This window comes from Hydra vulgaris, chromosome 13 (assembly GCF_038396675.1).
Source record: "Hydra vulgaris chromosome 13, alternate assembly HydraT2T_AEP".
In the NCBI taxonomy this organism is placed as follows: Eukaryota; Metazoa; Cnidaria; class Hydrozoa; order Anthoathecata; family Hydridae; genus Hydra; species Hydra vulgaris.
This window is the reverse complement of record NC_088932.1, coordinates 32,381,837-32,399,577: the sequence shown is the minus strand read 5'-3', so window position 1 is coordinate 32,399,577 and position 17,741 is coordinate 32,381,837. Positions and strand designations below refer to the sequence as shown.

Below are 17,741 nucleotides of genomic sequence, written 5' to 3'. Positions count from 1 at the left end.
TTAAAAAAGGAGGTGTCCGAGGATTGAATTTTGTGGAACTTCACAGGTTATATTTAAACAATTGTTGTGATAGTTGTTATTACCAGCAAGAAGTTGTTTTCGATATGTTAAGTACCGTCTAAACCACCTCAACATTTTTGATTGTTAAAAGATTTTGATATTTTATTTACAAGTTGGATAATTGCATTTATTATTCTTTTTAAAACCAAATCGATTATTCTTGTTATAACCGTTATTCTTTTTAAAACCAAGTTGATTAACATAGAGTAGGTTATTTTTATCAAGGTATTTATATATTATGTTGCACATGATTCTTTTTAGGATTTTTGAGAACATCGAGAACACAGAGATGGGGCTATTATTAGTTATTTGGGATTGATCACTCTCTTTATAAATAGGTGTAACTTTTGCAATTTTTAATTGCTCTGGAAAAATTTCTTGTTTAATCGAGGCACTGAAAACTTTAAAAAGAACATCTTTTAGTCGCTCAAAGCAACCTTTAATCACGTTTCCATTTATTTTGTCTGGTTTACATGATTTATATCTTTAAATAGATTTGAACGCCTTTTAAATTCTTCAATTGATAAATCAGAGGATAGCTCATCAGAGCATATGCACTTATCCAAGGGTAATAAGAACTCACTAATTAAGGTTAAGGTGATAGGGATTGTATTTTAGATCCTATTTCAGTAAAAAATTTATTAAATTCATGTGACAGCGTTTAGTTCAAATATACGAGTGCCATCAATTTCAATCATTTGTGGAAGAAAACCAAAGCATAATTTTTATTTTCCAGTAATTCCCTTCATTATTTCATTATTTGAATTTTCTCATAGTTTTTGTAAATTTTTTTATTAGCATTTGCTTTTTGAGTTGATTGAGTTCATTAAGTTTGAAAGTAAATAGAATAGTAAATTTAAATTAGATGAATAAAAGACTTAACATGTATTATTTATGGCATATATATATATATATATATATATATATATATATATATATATATATATATATATATATATATATATATATATATATATATATATATATATATATATATATATATATATATATATATATATATATATATATATATATATATATATATATATATATATATATATATATATATATATATATATATATATATATATATATATATATTTATATATATATATATATATTGATGAATTGTTGACTATCTGAATGGTTTGAATCCTAGTATAACAATCCTTCCTATAATATACTTAGTATCTTTATGTTTTTAAAATATTTCAAAAAATGTTGGTGTTGTTTTTATGAGAAATTATAATGAAATTGCACTAATGCTTTTTGTCTTACGATCGAATCTAGAAATTATTTTCTCGAAAAACTGTAGCTTTTTGAAAGAAAAAAAAAAAGAACAATAGCCAAACAAATTTATAATTTAGGTGCTGATGATATCATTCGAAAATTGAAGCTTTCGAATCCGAAAATACTGGGCGGGTATAATAGTGGTGTTTAGGTTGAATTAAATAATAGGGCGGTTACAACTTTCATGACTTTTGACTTTCAGAGCGGCGTAAAAAAATTTTTTTAAATTTCTCTAAAGAATCGAATAGCTAGATTTAGATTTGCAAATGATTGACAGTGGATAATGATCGGGAAAGAGTATTTTGGAGTGATGATTTAAAGCTTTAACGCTTTAACGGTCCTGATGACAATCAAAAAAAAGATCTTTAGAATTTTCAATTTTCAAAATGTATCATTTTGAATTTTGAGGAAATTTTATACTTAGTTTAAATTTTGTTATCATAATGTGAGTTTTTTGTAAATTTCATTTTTAAAAAATTTAGTTTTTAAGGAAAAAAAATGCAGTTAAGTATAAAACAAAATGTTAAACAAGGATTATGCAAGCGCTAAAAAATTTTCTTATTTAAAAAAGCAACAAAGAACCTAAATCCTTATGTACTAACCCAGTAAACACACGGACGTCTAGAATATTCTAAACGTGTCTGTGTTTACTGGGTTAGTACATAAGGATTTAGGTTCTTTGTTGCTTTTTTAAATAAACCAATTTTGACTGAATATTTTAAGCTATTCGAATAGGTTGAAATATTTAGTCGAAATTGGTCGGAAAATGTATAAAACGCTTAGCAACCAATTATTGTTCAAAAATCGACGATTGATTTGGATCAACGTTTCAAGCATTTTAATTTATAGATTGACTAAATGTTGATTAACATTTAGAATATTGACTAACGTAAGTCATTACTCTGAACGTTTAGTAAACGTTTAAAAGACGTATACATTACGATAATTAAAGCGTATATTGTAAACCTGTTAATTTATTGGTTTATTAAACGTCGAATAAATGTTAACATATTTCAATTATGTAAACGCTTAAATAGACATTAAATAAACGTATAATAATTGAAGCGTATATTTCAAATCTTTTATTTAAACTTTATTAAGTGTCTGATAAACATTTTAATTTAGAAGTAAGCAATGCATGCATCTTGTTTTCATACGGACCTCTCAGTCCGTATGAAAACAAGATGCATGCATTGCGGTAAATCTCCAAAATTTCCTTTTTAAACTAGGTATTTTCTACATTTCTCAGTCATAGTTATTGCAACTGCATTGGCATTTAGAGTCATATTTCACACAATTAATACGATGTCACTAAAATAGGTACTAAATTATGTACCATTGACATATCATCTGATAAGAAGGTGTCGCTTTTAACTATAACAATTTTTTCGTTTAAAGAAAAAACTTTCCTAAAACTCTTTCTAAGTGATTTTGTAAAACAGTTCTCTCTCTCTCTCTCTCTCTCTCTCTCTCTCTCTCTCTCTCTCTCTCTCTCTCTCTCTCTCTCTCTCTCTCCCTCTCCCTCTCTCTCTAAGACTCACGCAAAAATTCCATTGACAATTACATAAGATTTTAGAGATATAAATTTTTAGTTTTGTAGCAATTTTAAATCGAGAGGCTGAATAAGCGCGAATTTCATAGGTGCGAACTTGAGTAACTGCGAATCGGCATAAGTACGAATCAGAATAAGTCGCCGATTAATTTGCAAACATTGGCATAAGTGCAAATTGGCATAAGTGCAAACTGACATAAGTGTGAAGCAGTTACAAAAAAACAGGCATTGTGAAGTGAGACAGTTCACACTTATGCCAATTCGCGCTTATGCCAATGTTTGCAAATTCTTTCGGCGCACTTGTGCCAGTTTGCGCTAATGCTGATTTGCACTAATGCTACTTTTTGCAACTCCTTTGCATTTATGCCAGTTTGCACTTATGCCAATGTTTTCAAATCCTTTTGGCGTAATAAGGCCAGTTTGCATTTATGCCAGTTCGCACTTGTGCGAACTGGCATAAATGGGACAATTTAAATCCATTTAAATGGGGCAACTGAATAAGCACAACTCGAAATCTTTTTTATGCTTTTGAAATCTTCCTTACGGATGCTTTTTTCTTTTATCTATCTTATTAAATGATAACGAAATGTTTTATTATCATACTTTTTATAATTTTGGTAAATATAATTTTTTAGGTTATTTGGGAAAATTACATTTAATAACAATTATTATCTACTATGGAAGTTAGATAGTTTTGTCCCGATTGCACAATAGTGGCAGAAACTTGATAGGTTATTGGTTAAAACAAGGCCAATATTTGTTGGATTACGTTGGTTTTTAAAACAAGTTGGTTATTTTATGAACAATTTTATCTAGTAAATGTAACAAAATTCCTCCGTGAATTGGTTGCTTATTTCAGCATTATTACTAAATATTTATGGCTTTCTAAAAATAAAATTTATTTTTTTCCAACAATTTCTAAAAAATTTTTTATTAAAAAGTTCTTTGGGTTGTAGCAACGTGCAAATAGCTATTTTTTTCAACAATAAGGTATTATTTCAACAATAAGGCATTTGTGAATACACTCCGTTAACCAACATTTTTGAAAAAATATCTACTCTTATATATAGAGTAGATAGCCACCGTTTTTAATTTGATCTAACCTGAAGGATTGACAGGAACCATCAATTTGAAAGTGGGTTGATAGAAAAGAAACGTCTAACTTAGTTTCTTTATGAACTATTTCTTTTAGTTGTTCAAGCATATATCTGATGTAATTGATGTTGATATATCCAATGATTAGTTTTGTTTTATTGTGTATTTTGATTTGATTGAGATCTACAGCTTGGAATTAGTTAGCATTTTCAATTTTAATTTGCCACCAATTATTTGATTCCATTTGACAAAGATGCTTGTTTTTTCTTTAATGCTTTTTGGAGAACAACAAAATGTAAGAGCAGCTCAAGAATATTTTTGTTTAGAAAGAAACTCTGTTTTAGTTTTTTTGTGACGTGTGAAAAATTTTTTCATTACTTAAGATTCGTGATTTTTTAAGTGCTAAAAGACAAGCTTCTTCATTGTACAGTTCAACAAGAGTAGGGGTTGTATCTTTGATTGATCAGAATAGGGTGATAGGATTGGAAAACAACTAAATTTAACAAATATTGAATCTTTTTTTTTTTCTTTCTTTCTTTATGTCATCAAAGTCTCAACTCAATATTGATTAATTTTCCTTGTTTATATCAGAGGTAAGTTCAGATAATTTAGTTAGACTTTATTTAAAAAGCAACTCTAAATTACTTAAAAACTGGGATTCAATGTTCTGTTTGATATGAATGCTCCTTCACAATTTACAGAAAACTTCTTTCATTCAATTACCAATAAGTTTAACACAAGAGCAACTGGTATCTCTACCGTACCCCAAAAAAACTCTAAATTCTCAATTATTTTTTTATTTTTTTCTTATTTATTAACTGAGTGTTCTTTTTTCTGTTTTTTAGTTTTTTGTTAGATATATTTTAGCTGTATTTGGATAAATATAATCTTTTGTAACGAAAGTTAAACAAAAAATATGTTTATTAAAAAATCAATCAATATTAACTATATTAAGTGCTATATACTATATTAGCGCTAAGAATTTTTCAATTCTTTATAATATTATCCAACGAATAAGATTGTAAAATGATTCTTTTAATTATCCAACGATTAAGTATGCAAAATGTTTCGATTCTTTCGATTATCTAACAATTAAGATTGAAAAATGTTTCGATTCTTTCGATTATCCAACGATTAAGCAAAGCTTTAAGGATTAAACTCCGAACTTCTTTTTAGGAAAAAATTGCTTTAGCAGGTGTACCGGTATAAAGTGATCGTTAAGGTACAAAAGTCTCAATTGAGAATATTTATTGTGAATGAGCCTTAGTTTTTTTTTGTTTTGTTGTAACAATCAGTCAAAATATATATATAATCTTTACAAGTCATTGAACAAACGACATCATATTTTTTTATCTGGTTAAAAATGTCGAATTTTCACCAGAACGTAATGATTAATTTTTTGATTTTTTGAAGAAAAGTGCAGAGTTGCATCAAATGCTTGTTGAGGCATATGATGATCATGTTCTTTCAGAAGGAACATGTATAACATGTTTTTAACGGTTCAGAGAATGATTTTAATGTCAGAAATGAAGAACGTAAAAAACCAACAAAAAGTTTGAAGATGCCGAACTGCAAGTAAATCTATATGTAATACTTTGAGTCAAAAGCAAATGGCACCAATGTTAAATGTTTCACTAAAAACAACTTTTAACCGTTTAAAAACTACGAAAAAGATCCAAAAGTGTGGAAAATGAGTGCCACATAAATTAAATGAACAGATTGACAAGTAAAAAAAATCAAAAAAACACTTGTGTTTTGCACAAAAGAAATTTCAAACACACAAAAGAAAATGGATTTATTTTAAGAATCCTATATGGAAATAATTATCGGTTAATCCGAGACAACCATCAACGTTTGCTAAAAAATCAGAATGATTCTACAAGAAGGCAATGCTTTGTGTTTGGTGGGATCAGAAAGATCTTTGCTGCATTTTTTCTCTTCTAAACTTAAAATTTCGTTTTCGTCGTGATCATCATCTTTATCTTATTGCCTTATCTTATTATCTTTCGTTTTCGTTTCATTAGTGGATTTTAGTTTTTAGATAGCTTTTCAGCTTCTGAAACTTCTTTTGTTGCCTTCACTTGTTGAAAAATCAGTGACGCATTTACCTTAAACTACAACTTTGTCTGGCTTTTTGGGATTTTGATTATTTGATTGCATTTGCTTTTCGAGATTTTCCTCAATTACTTGGTTTTCTAATTGTATTTATTCTCGAACTAATTGAGGAGTGACGACTAATTGAAGTTGAGATGTTGATGATGGAGTTGCTAATGCTGTTTGTGAAGACGTCGATAAAATATGAGTTAAACGACTGTAGGCTGGTAAAACCACTTGGTCTTTGCAATTTGCACTTTTAATTAAAATCAACCCAGATTTAACTTATTTTAAAAGTAAGGAAATAATATTGATTATCCAATCAAAGCCCATCTCTATTTAATATAAATAGGTGGCGAAATTCCACCATTTAGTATTTCCAGAATAACTTCGGAACTGATCAAAACAAGAAAGAAAAAAACAACAAAGGTTTCTTAATAATTTTTATATATTTTCAATTTTAAACTTTTAACAGAAATAACTAGATTTTTAAGAGAATTTTAAATTTTTTTGAAGTTTTTTTTTGTCAAACATTTTTTATATCAAGCCATTAAAAAAAATTTATTTTTTGACATTATCATAATAAATAAATGTTTTTTTTAATAATCATAATAAATAAATGTTTACATAGGACTTCTTGATTTCTATAATCTTTCAAAACCTTTTGCTAGCTGTTTAATTTATTAATGCGAGTTTTTCACGTAAAATTTTCATTAACGTCTACATCAAAGTCAAGCAGTTTTATTTTAATAATATCATCAGCAACATCTGATTTATAATTCTCCTAGATATTGTTGAAAATAATGAAAACATCGCTGTGCTCCACATTAGCTTTATTTTCTATGTTATGAGGATTTGGAAAGTCACCAGTCATTAATTAAATGTACAACTTGTTCAACAACGTTGTCGTTATTGATGTAATAAGCTTCTATATTGTGATATTGATTTTCTGAATCTTTCAAAGACACTGAAAATCCATAACTTTGAAGTAGAGTTTGTTTTTCATTTATATTTTTCAACCTCGACGATCTTTCTTTCCTTTTTTGAGCTCCCGATTTTTGATAATAATTCATTTTTTATCTGACTACTGAATAATTTTTTTATATAAATTGGCATTAATTATCTTTTCAGTAAATAAAACATTCTGAATATGATAAATGCTGCATTTTTTCCATTTTTACCCCGAGCGCAAAAATCCTTGCTAAGTCATTGTCCTTAAGCGTCGTACATTTTGAATAAAGCAATTTTTATAATTGAATGTTTTATGCTTTTTAATATTTTTTTATATTTATTTTACGGCATAGGCTGATATTTAATAATACTAAATGTGTCGTAATATTTTTATTGTAAAGTCATATGTCATGATCAATTGAAGCCCATGGCTAGATTGCTTTTTGCATTGTGACTGTACTTATTTCTCAGTTTTTTTATGCTCAAATAATCCAACCGCCCTTTTTATTTTCTTAGTAAGTTGGTAATTATGGCATATTTTAGGTGTATAGACAGTAACTATAACACTCTTGAAGATTTTTTAAGGTTTGTTGACTGTCCTTTATTATCTAAATTATTATTATTTTTTTCTTAACCACCTACTATAAATATTTTTACAAGATAAAAGAAAAAAAACTGTTTAAAGTTTGAAAGAAGAATAGAAATCATTTTGGAATGTTTTCTTTTAGAGTTTGCTTGAAAATGTTTCTCTGTTTTTTTACGTTTCACCAATCTAATGAGTATTTCAATGTTTTCTCAATATCTTTCGGGATTTTATCCCCCTCCCTCCTCCCCAAAAAACGTATTCTATTTTTTCATTCTTTAACTTTTCAAAGCCTATTGTGTAAATTTATTCGATCACCATCGAGAGGTATTGTGCAGCTTTTTAACTGTCTTTTACCTGTCAGGAGGAACTCTGTTTTATTAGGGTTTAGTTTTATGCACTTTGAATTGCAGTATACATTACAAGTTTTTATTAATTTTTCCAGACCAGATAAAGTCGAGCTTAAAAGTATAATATCATCAGCATATGCTACCACACCAGTGAAGTTACCCTATATAGACGTACCTACATTATTTTTATTTTTAATGGTTTTCAGAAGGTCCTGGGTATAAATATTATAAAGCTGTTGTGATAGAACTGAACCCTGTCTTACACCTTGTTTAAGATAAAACTCGTTTGATTTGCAACCTTGGTATGAGACAGTTGCTCTGCTATTATAGCATCATGAAAAGATTGTCCTAACTATATGCAAAGGTAGTTTTTTTATTGAAGTACAATTTATCAAAAAGAATTTTTCAAGGAGCATAAATAAATAGGTGAATTTTTACTAATGTAATGTTTAATGGTTTCACTAACTGCAAATTCTGCGTGCAAGGTTGAAGATTTAGATTTAAATCCAAATTGTAGCGGGTGAGTGTTCTTGATCTCCGGACATATTATTAAAATCAGATATTCTAGAATTTTTGTAAAAATCGGTATTATACTAATACCTCGATAGTTGTTTGGGTTAACCAAAGATTTTTTGTGTAATATAACTAATTGAGAAATTAAAGAAATTAATTAGCCATTGCGGCAGTGCGTCAGAATTTGCGTTTCAAATGTTTAGCTAAGATACCAATGAGTAGCTAGACGTGTTTGATTTTAAGGCAGAAATATCTACTTTGTTATTTATTAATATCTACTTTAATATTTTGTTCGGTTATTATTACATTATCATGCTTTGTGCACGGTGGGATTTTTCGGGTTATATTACTTTGAGTTATTCGACAAGTGTTTGATAATTTTTCAAACATATTTCAAATTTTGTGGTGATAGTTTCATTATCCTTTTTATGGTTTATTGTGAATAATCGTGAGTTTGTATCTTTTTTTAATACTTCTAAAAGCATTCCAAAAGTTTTTTGGCTTGATATTTTTCAGCTTTTCAATTACAACGTATTGCTTGTAGAGTTTATTGTTTTGAGCTAACTTAACGACTTTCCGGAGATTTTTTAAAGCCATTTTATATCTATTATAAGTCATAGAATTAGAATACTTTGGAGACCTCTCTAGAAATCTCTCCAATTTCGAAAATGATACAACAGAACCTTTTTATTTTGGTTTAAATCGGGAGTCCACCAGGGTTTGGAATAAATAGATAATTTTTTCTGGTTGCGGTATTTGCAATGAGCTGTAATTGCACTATTGATAATGATTTTATAAATTTGGTTTAGCTCGTTTTCATAACTGTCAGTTCAGTTTATAAAAACTAGCATTTAGGTGGTCATTATATAAGTTTAAAAAACTATTGTTAATCCAGGCATAACTTGGAATATAACTTATTTCTCCTGCTATCTTGTTAAAACTTTCTTGAGATTGGCAACAGATAAGTTTAATAAAGATTGGTATTGGTGATCGCTTATAAATGTGCTCTTAGTCCAAAATTATACGGGCATGTTTAAATAATTATTTTTTTGTTGGCCAAGCAAAGCAATTGGTATCTGTTGTACTTGTTAGGTTCAAAAATAGATTAGTCTACTCATTTTTTTTAGCAAAAGACTCTGCATAGTTGATGACTGAATTTTCTTTCAATGTGACTTAAGTTTTAACAAAAATTTGATGGATTAAATTTTTTAGATTACAATTGGACTTCAAGACAAGCAACACAATATATCTCAAATTTCAGAGTCTTGAAATCGACAATTAAAAAAACATGCTTCAAGAAATTAAATTTGGTATTGATTTATTTTACTACAACTGGTTTTGAATGAGCTATGGCTTTAAAAGTAAGAGAACTAAAAACTAGAAAATATGGAAAGCAAACCAATCATTATAATCACTCGTGATCTTTAGTATTTAACTGTCTTAAGCTTTGTATCACTTTACCTCTACTGGACCGACTTATTAATGATCTTATTAATAATATAAGATTTCAAACAGATAGTATGTTGGTTTATATGGGACGTTTGCAGTTCCAACCGTCATGTTAAGTTGCCTAAAAGCTAACCTAAGATTGGCAAATATACTTTTAGTAATTTCTGGATATCTATCATTCCTATCTTTGCATCCAACCTCTATTCATGCAGAGTTGGCATATGAAAGCCTCTTTGAAAAAATCAATCAAAAATCCCCATCTAGTATTTCTTAAACAAAAGTTATGACAATGAATGGTTTCCGCAACATTCTTTAACTTTTTAATAATTTAATTCTAGGTACAATACCTAGAGATTAAAAACTTATTCAAGAAGTAGAATGTAAGAAAAGTGATTAAATGGTCTTGCCTAAATGTCAATTTATACAGAAATTGTTTCAGATATAGGTAGGGTTATCAGCATATTTTCTGCTTCTGAGGAGAGACAATTAGAGTTGCTATTTAGATATTATTAATTTGCTACGATAGAATTATAATAATTATTAACTCTTATATTTTCAACTATTTTTTTGTTAAAACATTTTTATCGTTTTCTTTTAGAGCATCTAATTATTTATTTGTATTAAATGCTTCATAAATAATTTTATTTCTAATATTGTGTGCATTTCATGATCTTTGACTTCTAAAATATCAAATGCAATAAAAAGTGTTCTAAACTAAATACAATGTAAACTACTAAATAAATAACTTCAACATGTGTGTAAATTTTGTTAGTTTATGCTACAAAAAAAGTGCTTTTAATAAATTAACTTCTTGAGGATCCTAAAGATGGTAAGACTGTTCAAAACATTTTTTTATTTATTATATATACAATATAAAATAAAAAAATATTTTAAAAACAACACAATATAATAGTATCATGATATTTTTGATTATATCCCGATATTGTTATTGCAATAATAATTCCAGTTATGCAATTAATAATAAAAATATAAAGGAAAGAATCCAGAAATAAAGGGCTTTTTTTTGTGTCAATAATAACATCGAGACCTATTAAGAATAGGAAAGAATTTAGAAATGGAGAACTAACCTTAGGCAGCATTACAACTTGCATATGAGGTGTAAAGTCCTATGACCTTATAGTTGGTGCACTTCGTTAAGTATGTGTGTATGTGTGTGTACAAAAAGTGAAAACTAAACTAGGTAAACGCCGCAGAAGCTGTTCGACCCTTCAACTCAAGACAATCAGATAAAAAATGTATTGTCTTGAATCATGACTTTTTAAAAAGCCACTGCTGAGCTGTAGTTATATATACTATTGGATCAGTGGAGGGTTTCATCAAATTGATGTGTTCACTCCAAATAAAAGAAGAAAATACCAACAAGTGAAAAACTAATAAAAGATAAAAATAATTAATATTTTAAATACCCTTGTTCTTAAACACTATTCTAAAAACACTTATTCTTTATGTTAAACACTAATTCTCAATGTTTATTACTGGCACCGACAAACTTATAAGGCATTGTTATTTTATCATTTGAATACTTTTGCATATATTTTCCAGTATATTGCAAAAAAAAAAAAAAAAAAAAAAAAAAAAAAAAAATGGCAGCATTATTTAGGTACTATTTAATTAATCAATTACCTTTAAAATAGTTTTTTTTTTGTATTTTGATTTTTCTGGTCTGTTCTTAAGCAATCTTCTTGATGACTGCTGTGAAATCTCTTGATCTAACAATGCCACTTTCGATGCATAATAATGCCAAATCATTTGAGCGAGGTTATCCAATATTTGATCTAAGTTCATTTACAATTCTTTTAAGAACAGAAAAAGTTCTTTCTCTAGTACAGTCTGTGACCATAAGAGACAAATAAATTCTCAACACAGTATAGGTAAACGTATTCGCAAAAGTAACTGTTAAATTATTCTTAACTAGAAAGGTTTACGCATGACAATGTTTTGATTGTTATTGTTTTCTTTAAAAGTTTTGTATATTTCTTTTACATTTTTTCATGCTAAATGCAATGTCTTTTTTTGCGAACCTTGCGTAACTCCTTTTGCAACTAAACAAAACTTGAAATTTAACACAACTCTGGAACAATCTGACATCAGATTGTTACAGTTGTATAAAAAATCAATCAAACATATGTATGTTAAAAAATAAAATCCTCCAATTTCGAAAAACACTGCTTCTATAAAGTAAATGAATGAATAAAATCTTGAATGTGTATATTAGTAACTGTATTTGTTTATTATGTACAATCTTTATTTAACTTATGTCAGTGTCCATTTAGACCTGTATGTCCTTTAGAACATGTAATTTTATTTTTTTTCTTATAAGTTTATCTATCTATCCAAATATAAATCAAAATCTTATACAACTCAAAATACACAAATGAGCAATGATCAAATTTTCTGCGGTAACGGAAGTGAATATAAAATTAAAAAATGAAATTAAATAGAATACTAAATTTTTATTTATTTATTCGCAACGCCACCCAAAAAACTGGTTATAAAAAAACTAAGAAACATACGAAAAGAAAAGCTATTTGTTTCCCTAAAAAAATAAGGTCACAGGCGGTGGGCCTTTTTTTTTGAAGGGTCTAAGAATGCAGCGCCATCTTTATTTTATCATAAACTTTTCAAAGATTTCTTTTTATATACACTCTTTCAAAAATTAGGTTCGATATAAAAAAAAATTTTAAATATTATTTTTCAACTTCTTAGAATTAAAAAAATAATAAAACATTTGGATCAAAAATTCATTCAGTTTTAAAACTGTAAAAAAATTCCAAATTTTCATAAGAATTTTGCTAAAGCAAAACTGTGTGTTGACAAGAAACGTTCTAGTAAGATTATTTAAACTTTTAGTAAGATTATTCTTTAAAATGTTAAAAACACACTACATTTCACGTTTACAAATATATACCGTATAAATTTATTTACCGCAACTAATGCAGATATTTTACGTAAAAAAAAACGAGTTAATATAAATATAAACGTAAATACAAGTCTCGGAGTAGCTAAAGCGTAATCAATAGTTTAATAACAACATGACAATAGCATAAACTCTCCAAAGTTATAAACAAATTGAGTAAAATTAGTAAAGTGCTATCTTAAAGAACTTTGACTCTAACTCTCATTAAGGATTTCGCCTGTTCTTTGTGCTCTTCGTCAACATTTTTGTACTCTGTACTTATTGCAAGCCTATAAATGCCGGGATTTAAAACCGTTGTAATGTTTAAAAAAACGCCGCCATTTAAATCAGGTGCAAGAGTAAACAAGGATGAATTTCCTGATTTTATTTCGTAACGTTCTTCCATTGCTTTCAATACGCTAACGATGCTCATAATTGGCGATCTAGGTGGCGTCTTATGACTGATCGTTATATCAATTGGCTTCGTAAGTTCGTGGGTGGAACGTCTACTGCGGTATGATCTATCGCTAAACTGTTGTTTGGTCTGAGATGTACCAAAATTAACTTGTTCTTGCGATTTAATACTATGACGGCCTGTTTGATATGCTTGCTGATATGGATTTAACCTTGTAGATAGTACTTTACTACTAAGTTGCAACTGTTTGGAATTAACTCTCAGGCTTGAATCAATTGGTTTAGGGTAGGGTGCAATTTTCTGTTGATGTCGAGAAAAATATTGTGAATCAGTTGGAACTTCCCCAACTGGAGAATAACCTCTATCCAATGAAGCAAAATTAGGATAGCTACTTCCAGTTAAAGGAGCATAACCCTTGCCAACGGCTGCTTGATATCCACTAGAAGAATCTTGTTCAAGATTACCGAGAGGCACACCTTCTGATGGAATTTCAGAGGTATCACAGGTGAAACATACTGCCCCATGAGTAGCAATACAATGCCTAATATAAAATCAATAAGGTGTAACATATAATGATAATTTAATAAACAATAATTATATTATGAATATTTATCATAACAATAAAATTATAAAATTTTTTTATATAAAATATAATATAGTATTAATTATAATATACTATGTTTTAATTATAAAATATAAAAAAGTTATTATTTTTAAATACTTTTACAATTAAAAAACTGACCCTCCTGAAACAGGGGTGTACCCTGGAGGACATTGACATGCAAAACCTCCTCGATTGTTTGAGCAGCCAAATGAACACGGAGATTGACCAGAACATTCGTTTTCGTCTAAACCATTAATACATGATTTTATTACAAATTTCAAAATTAACATATAAAACAAGTAACTTATTTAAACAAGTAATTTATTTAAGTTAATAAGAATGCATTCAGAATAATAATTTGTTAATTAAAGGAGAGCTGATTAAACAAATTTTTTTAACATAAAATATTTTTTACCTTGACAACGACCACCTTGGAAAGTTGATCCTGCTGGACATAAACACGAATAGCTTCCTAATTTATTTAGACAAGTAGAAGTACCGCACATGTTTTGTTTGCATTCATTAATATCTTAAAGAAAAAATTATTCCTTATTATCTTTATATTTAACCTTATTAACTTTATAAGCAAATTTTAAGATCATTAAAAGTAAAATGGCGTTATATTTTACTCAAAAGTTATATAAACAATATAATTCTAAATCTACTATAACATTATTACCAACGCATTGCATTCCTCCATTAGGACTGTAATAGGGATAATAACCATATGGGCAGCCACATGCAGGTTGACCACATCCTTGAGGATTTATAACTTCAGGAGTTGTATCAGCAACATCTATAGAAAATTAAAAAAAAAAATTATCATAGAAATATATGATAACAAACAAACAAACTTTTTATGCACCTGGGTATTATTTAAATATTGGCTTACAAGCACACAATTTCTTGTCAGCATCGTATTTAAGTCCCCTATTGCAAACACAATCGAAGCCACCAGCAGTGTTTTTGCAAGTAGCCAAACCGCATATTCCAGTCTCTTTGCATTCATCAATATCTATATGAGTGAAGTAAAAAAAAAATATTAAAAATAATATTAAAAAAATAGCTAATACAAGTAAAATAAATTTTTTTTTTTTACCTAGTTATGGTAAAATTTGTACTTATTTAAATTAATATCAATTTTTTTTTCAAATTATGTATAATTACCAATACAGTTATTGCCTTCCATTGTATACCCAGCATTGCAAACACATTTATGTCCTCCTTCTGTATTTTCACATTTGTGTTGGCAACTATGTTTAGATGTGGCGCATTCATCTTCATCTAAATAATTGATTAAATGGTTATAAGAAAGTATTAAAAAATATGTATATTTTTAATTATACTAAAATAAAATTTATATTATTAACAATAAAATTTTAGTAAAACATATAAAAAAACAATAAAACTATGATATATATTACAACTAAGAGTAAGTGCAAAAATATTTCTGACAACTAATGTTAACAAAATGACTCACCAACACAGGTTATTTGATCAGAATCAACTTTAAAACCATTTGGGCAAACACATTTGTAACTACCTTCTGTATTCACACAATCTCCTTTGCATTGACTAATACCCTCTTTACATTCATCGATGTCTGTAAAATTTTAAATATGTTAGTTAAAATTTCTATAAAGTATGTAAGTAAATGATTTTGTATAGGGTTAGGACTATTGTAATTGTAATAAAAACAATAACAGTAACAATAATTATTGTTATTGTATTAACTTAATTTAGAAACAATAACAATACTTGTGATTTACAACTATTGTAATTCTGTAATACAATAACAATAAAGATTGTATTGCAATTCATCTTTATAAAACAATAACAATATCGAGTAAGTCCATGTCAAAACAACCAGGCCATGCAACCCTATGTCCTTGGATTTTCTTTATATTTTTAGCATAGTTAGTACATTATAAAATAAGATAAATCACAAAATTTCAAGGTCTAACTCCCAACGGTTCGTGAGTAATGGTTGTTTTAATTTTAGCAACTATTATTGATTTGGCCATTTTCCGCCATTTTTAAATTTACATTTCTCCTTATAAAATCAAGTCTTTAAACGTGTGAATTCTAAAAATAAGTGACTTAGTTAATCTCTAGGTGAGGAATTTAAATATATAAATAAAAAACTCATTTTATAACTAAAAAGTACATAAATAACATTTATAAAATTATAAATGTTAAAATAATGGACACCTGCCACTGTAAAATTTTTAGGTGTGCGGTAAGTTTTTTAAGCTTAAAATTTCAAATAAGATCATTGTATGTTTGAAGAACATTGTGTGAAAAATTCATTTATGCCAAATGCATAGTTTTGTAAATATTTTACTTTTGTACTAAAAATGTATATATAATTGCAGGGGCGGACCACAATTTTTCGGTGTTTGAGTTAAATAACTTCCAGGTAAGTTCTATACTCCAAACCTTTGAATGTTCATACTTATGTCATTTAAAGATGTTCTGCAAAAAATTGCGCTGCAAAGAGCCTGGGAACAAAAATACGCTAAAAAGTAGAAATCATCCGCTTAAACGTGAGGGGAATTGATTTTTCCAAACAGAAAAATTACTTGCTTTAATAAGACTAAAAATTGTACATATTTTTAAAATTTTGTCAAAAAATCATTTGGCATTCAAAAGGTATAACCATGTAAAGTTTACAACCCCCTCAAAACGAGGGGGTTGTAAAAATCATTATTTTTCAAATCATTATTTTTCAATGAAATTTGATTACCTTAAAGAAATTTCTACCTAGTTTAGGATATTAGAACTCATATTTCAAAAAATAAATTTCCCCCACGTTTTAGATTTCTAATTTTTAGGATATTTTTGTTCCCAGGTTCTTTGTAGCGCAAATTTTTGCAAAACACTTTAAATGACATAAGTATAAACATTCAAAGGTTTGGAGTATAGAACTTAACTGGAAGTTATTTAAAATACAACCCGAAAATCTCTGATTTTTTTTTCTTTCAATTTTCGCCAAAGTACTTTAGGAAAAAATGATAATTCCTATCTAAATCTAAGTGGTTCTTAAGTTATGAAAGTTTTTTTAATGTATTTTTTTATTTCATTTTTGTTCCTTGGTTCCTTGTCTTTTCCAATTATCAAAGTTTAATTGCTGAATTCAGATATATTCATCTAATTTAAATGTTGCAATTAATTCTACATAAATAATGTAATTAATACTTGTGCATTTTTAAATTTGCAAGTATAACATTTAATTCATTATCAAAATGATTTCATATGATATTGGTAAAGTTTTGAAGTCAGAATGCCATAAAACCTCATATTCTAGAAATAAAGAGATTTTTTTACTTCATGACCTAGACACTGATACTTATCAAAACATTTTATGGAGATCTGAGTTGTGTGCTTGTGAAGAACTATTCAGCATTTGTAATCACCATTTTCGCTATTTTGGAAAAAGATTTGAAAAGAAAAATGGCAATTGTTGTAATATATAAAGTGCATAAAAAAAATAAAAATAAAAGGTAATTTGATTTCAAAAATATTTTATGTAATTATATCAAAGAAATCCTTCTTTAATTTTCAAATTGTATTACTTTTCTGATGTATGTGGAGGACAGTATAAAAATTATAAAAAATTTCTAAATCTATGCCATCGTTCAGAAGATTTTTTATTGGAAGCTGAATGGACATTTTTTGCAACCAGTCATGGCAAATCTTCCTGTGATGCAATAGGTGGTACAGTAAAACGAACAACAGCAAGAGAACGCCCAAAGAAAAATCAAATACTAACAATTGATGCAATGTTTGAATTTTGCACTCAAAAAATGCTCACAATAAAGTTCTTTAAAATTGATAAAGGAACTATGGTTAATGTTAGAGCGACATA

The 17,741-nt window shown here is 27.8% G+C and overlaps 1 protein-coding gene across 3 annotated transcripts in view; it reads right to left on the bottom strand.

Moving 5' to 3' along the window:
• Positions 1-12,802: 12,802 nt before the first annotated feature.
• The window catches only part of LOC100212320 (fibrillin-2), a 125,185-nt gene continuing 120,246 nt past the window's right edge, over positions 12,803-17,741 (bottom strand). For all 3 annotated transcript variants that reach the window (XM_065816742.1, XM_065816741.1, XM_065816743.1), the window contains 7 exons: positions 15,354-15,476; positions 15,041-15,157; positions 14,766-14,888; positions 14,553-14,669; positions 14,289-14,402; positions 14,012-14,117; positions 12,803-13,810 (listed from right to left, as the gene is read on the bottom strand). In XM_065816742.1, coding sequence (XP_065672814.1) covers positions 13,054-13,810; positions 14,012-14,117; positions 14,289-14,402; positions 14,553-14,669; positions 14,766-14,888; positions 15,041-15,157; positions 15,354-15,476 — 1,457 coding nt within the window. In that variant the 3' untranslated portion in view covers positions 12,803-13,053. The remainder of the gene's footprint in view (positions 13,811-14,011; positions 14,118-14,288; positions 14,403-14,552; positions 14,670-14,765; positions 14,889-15,040; positions 15,158-15,353; positions 15,477-17,741) is intronic.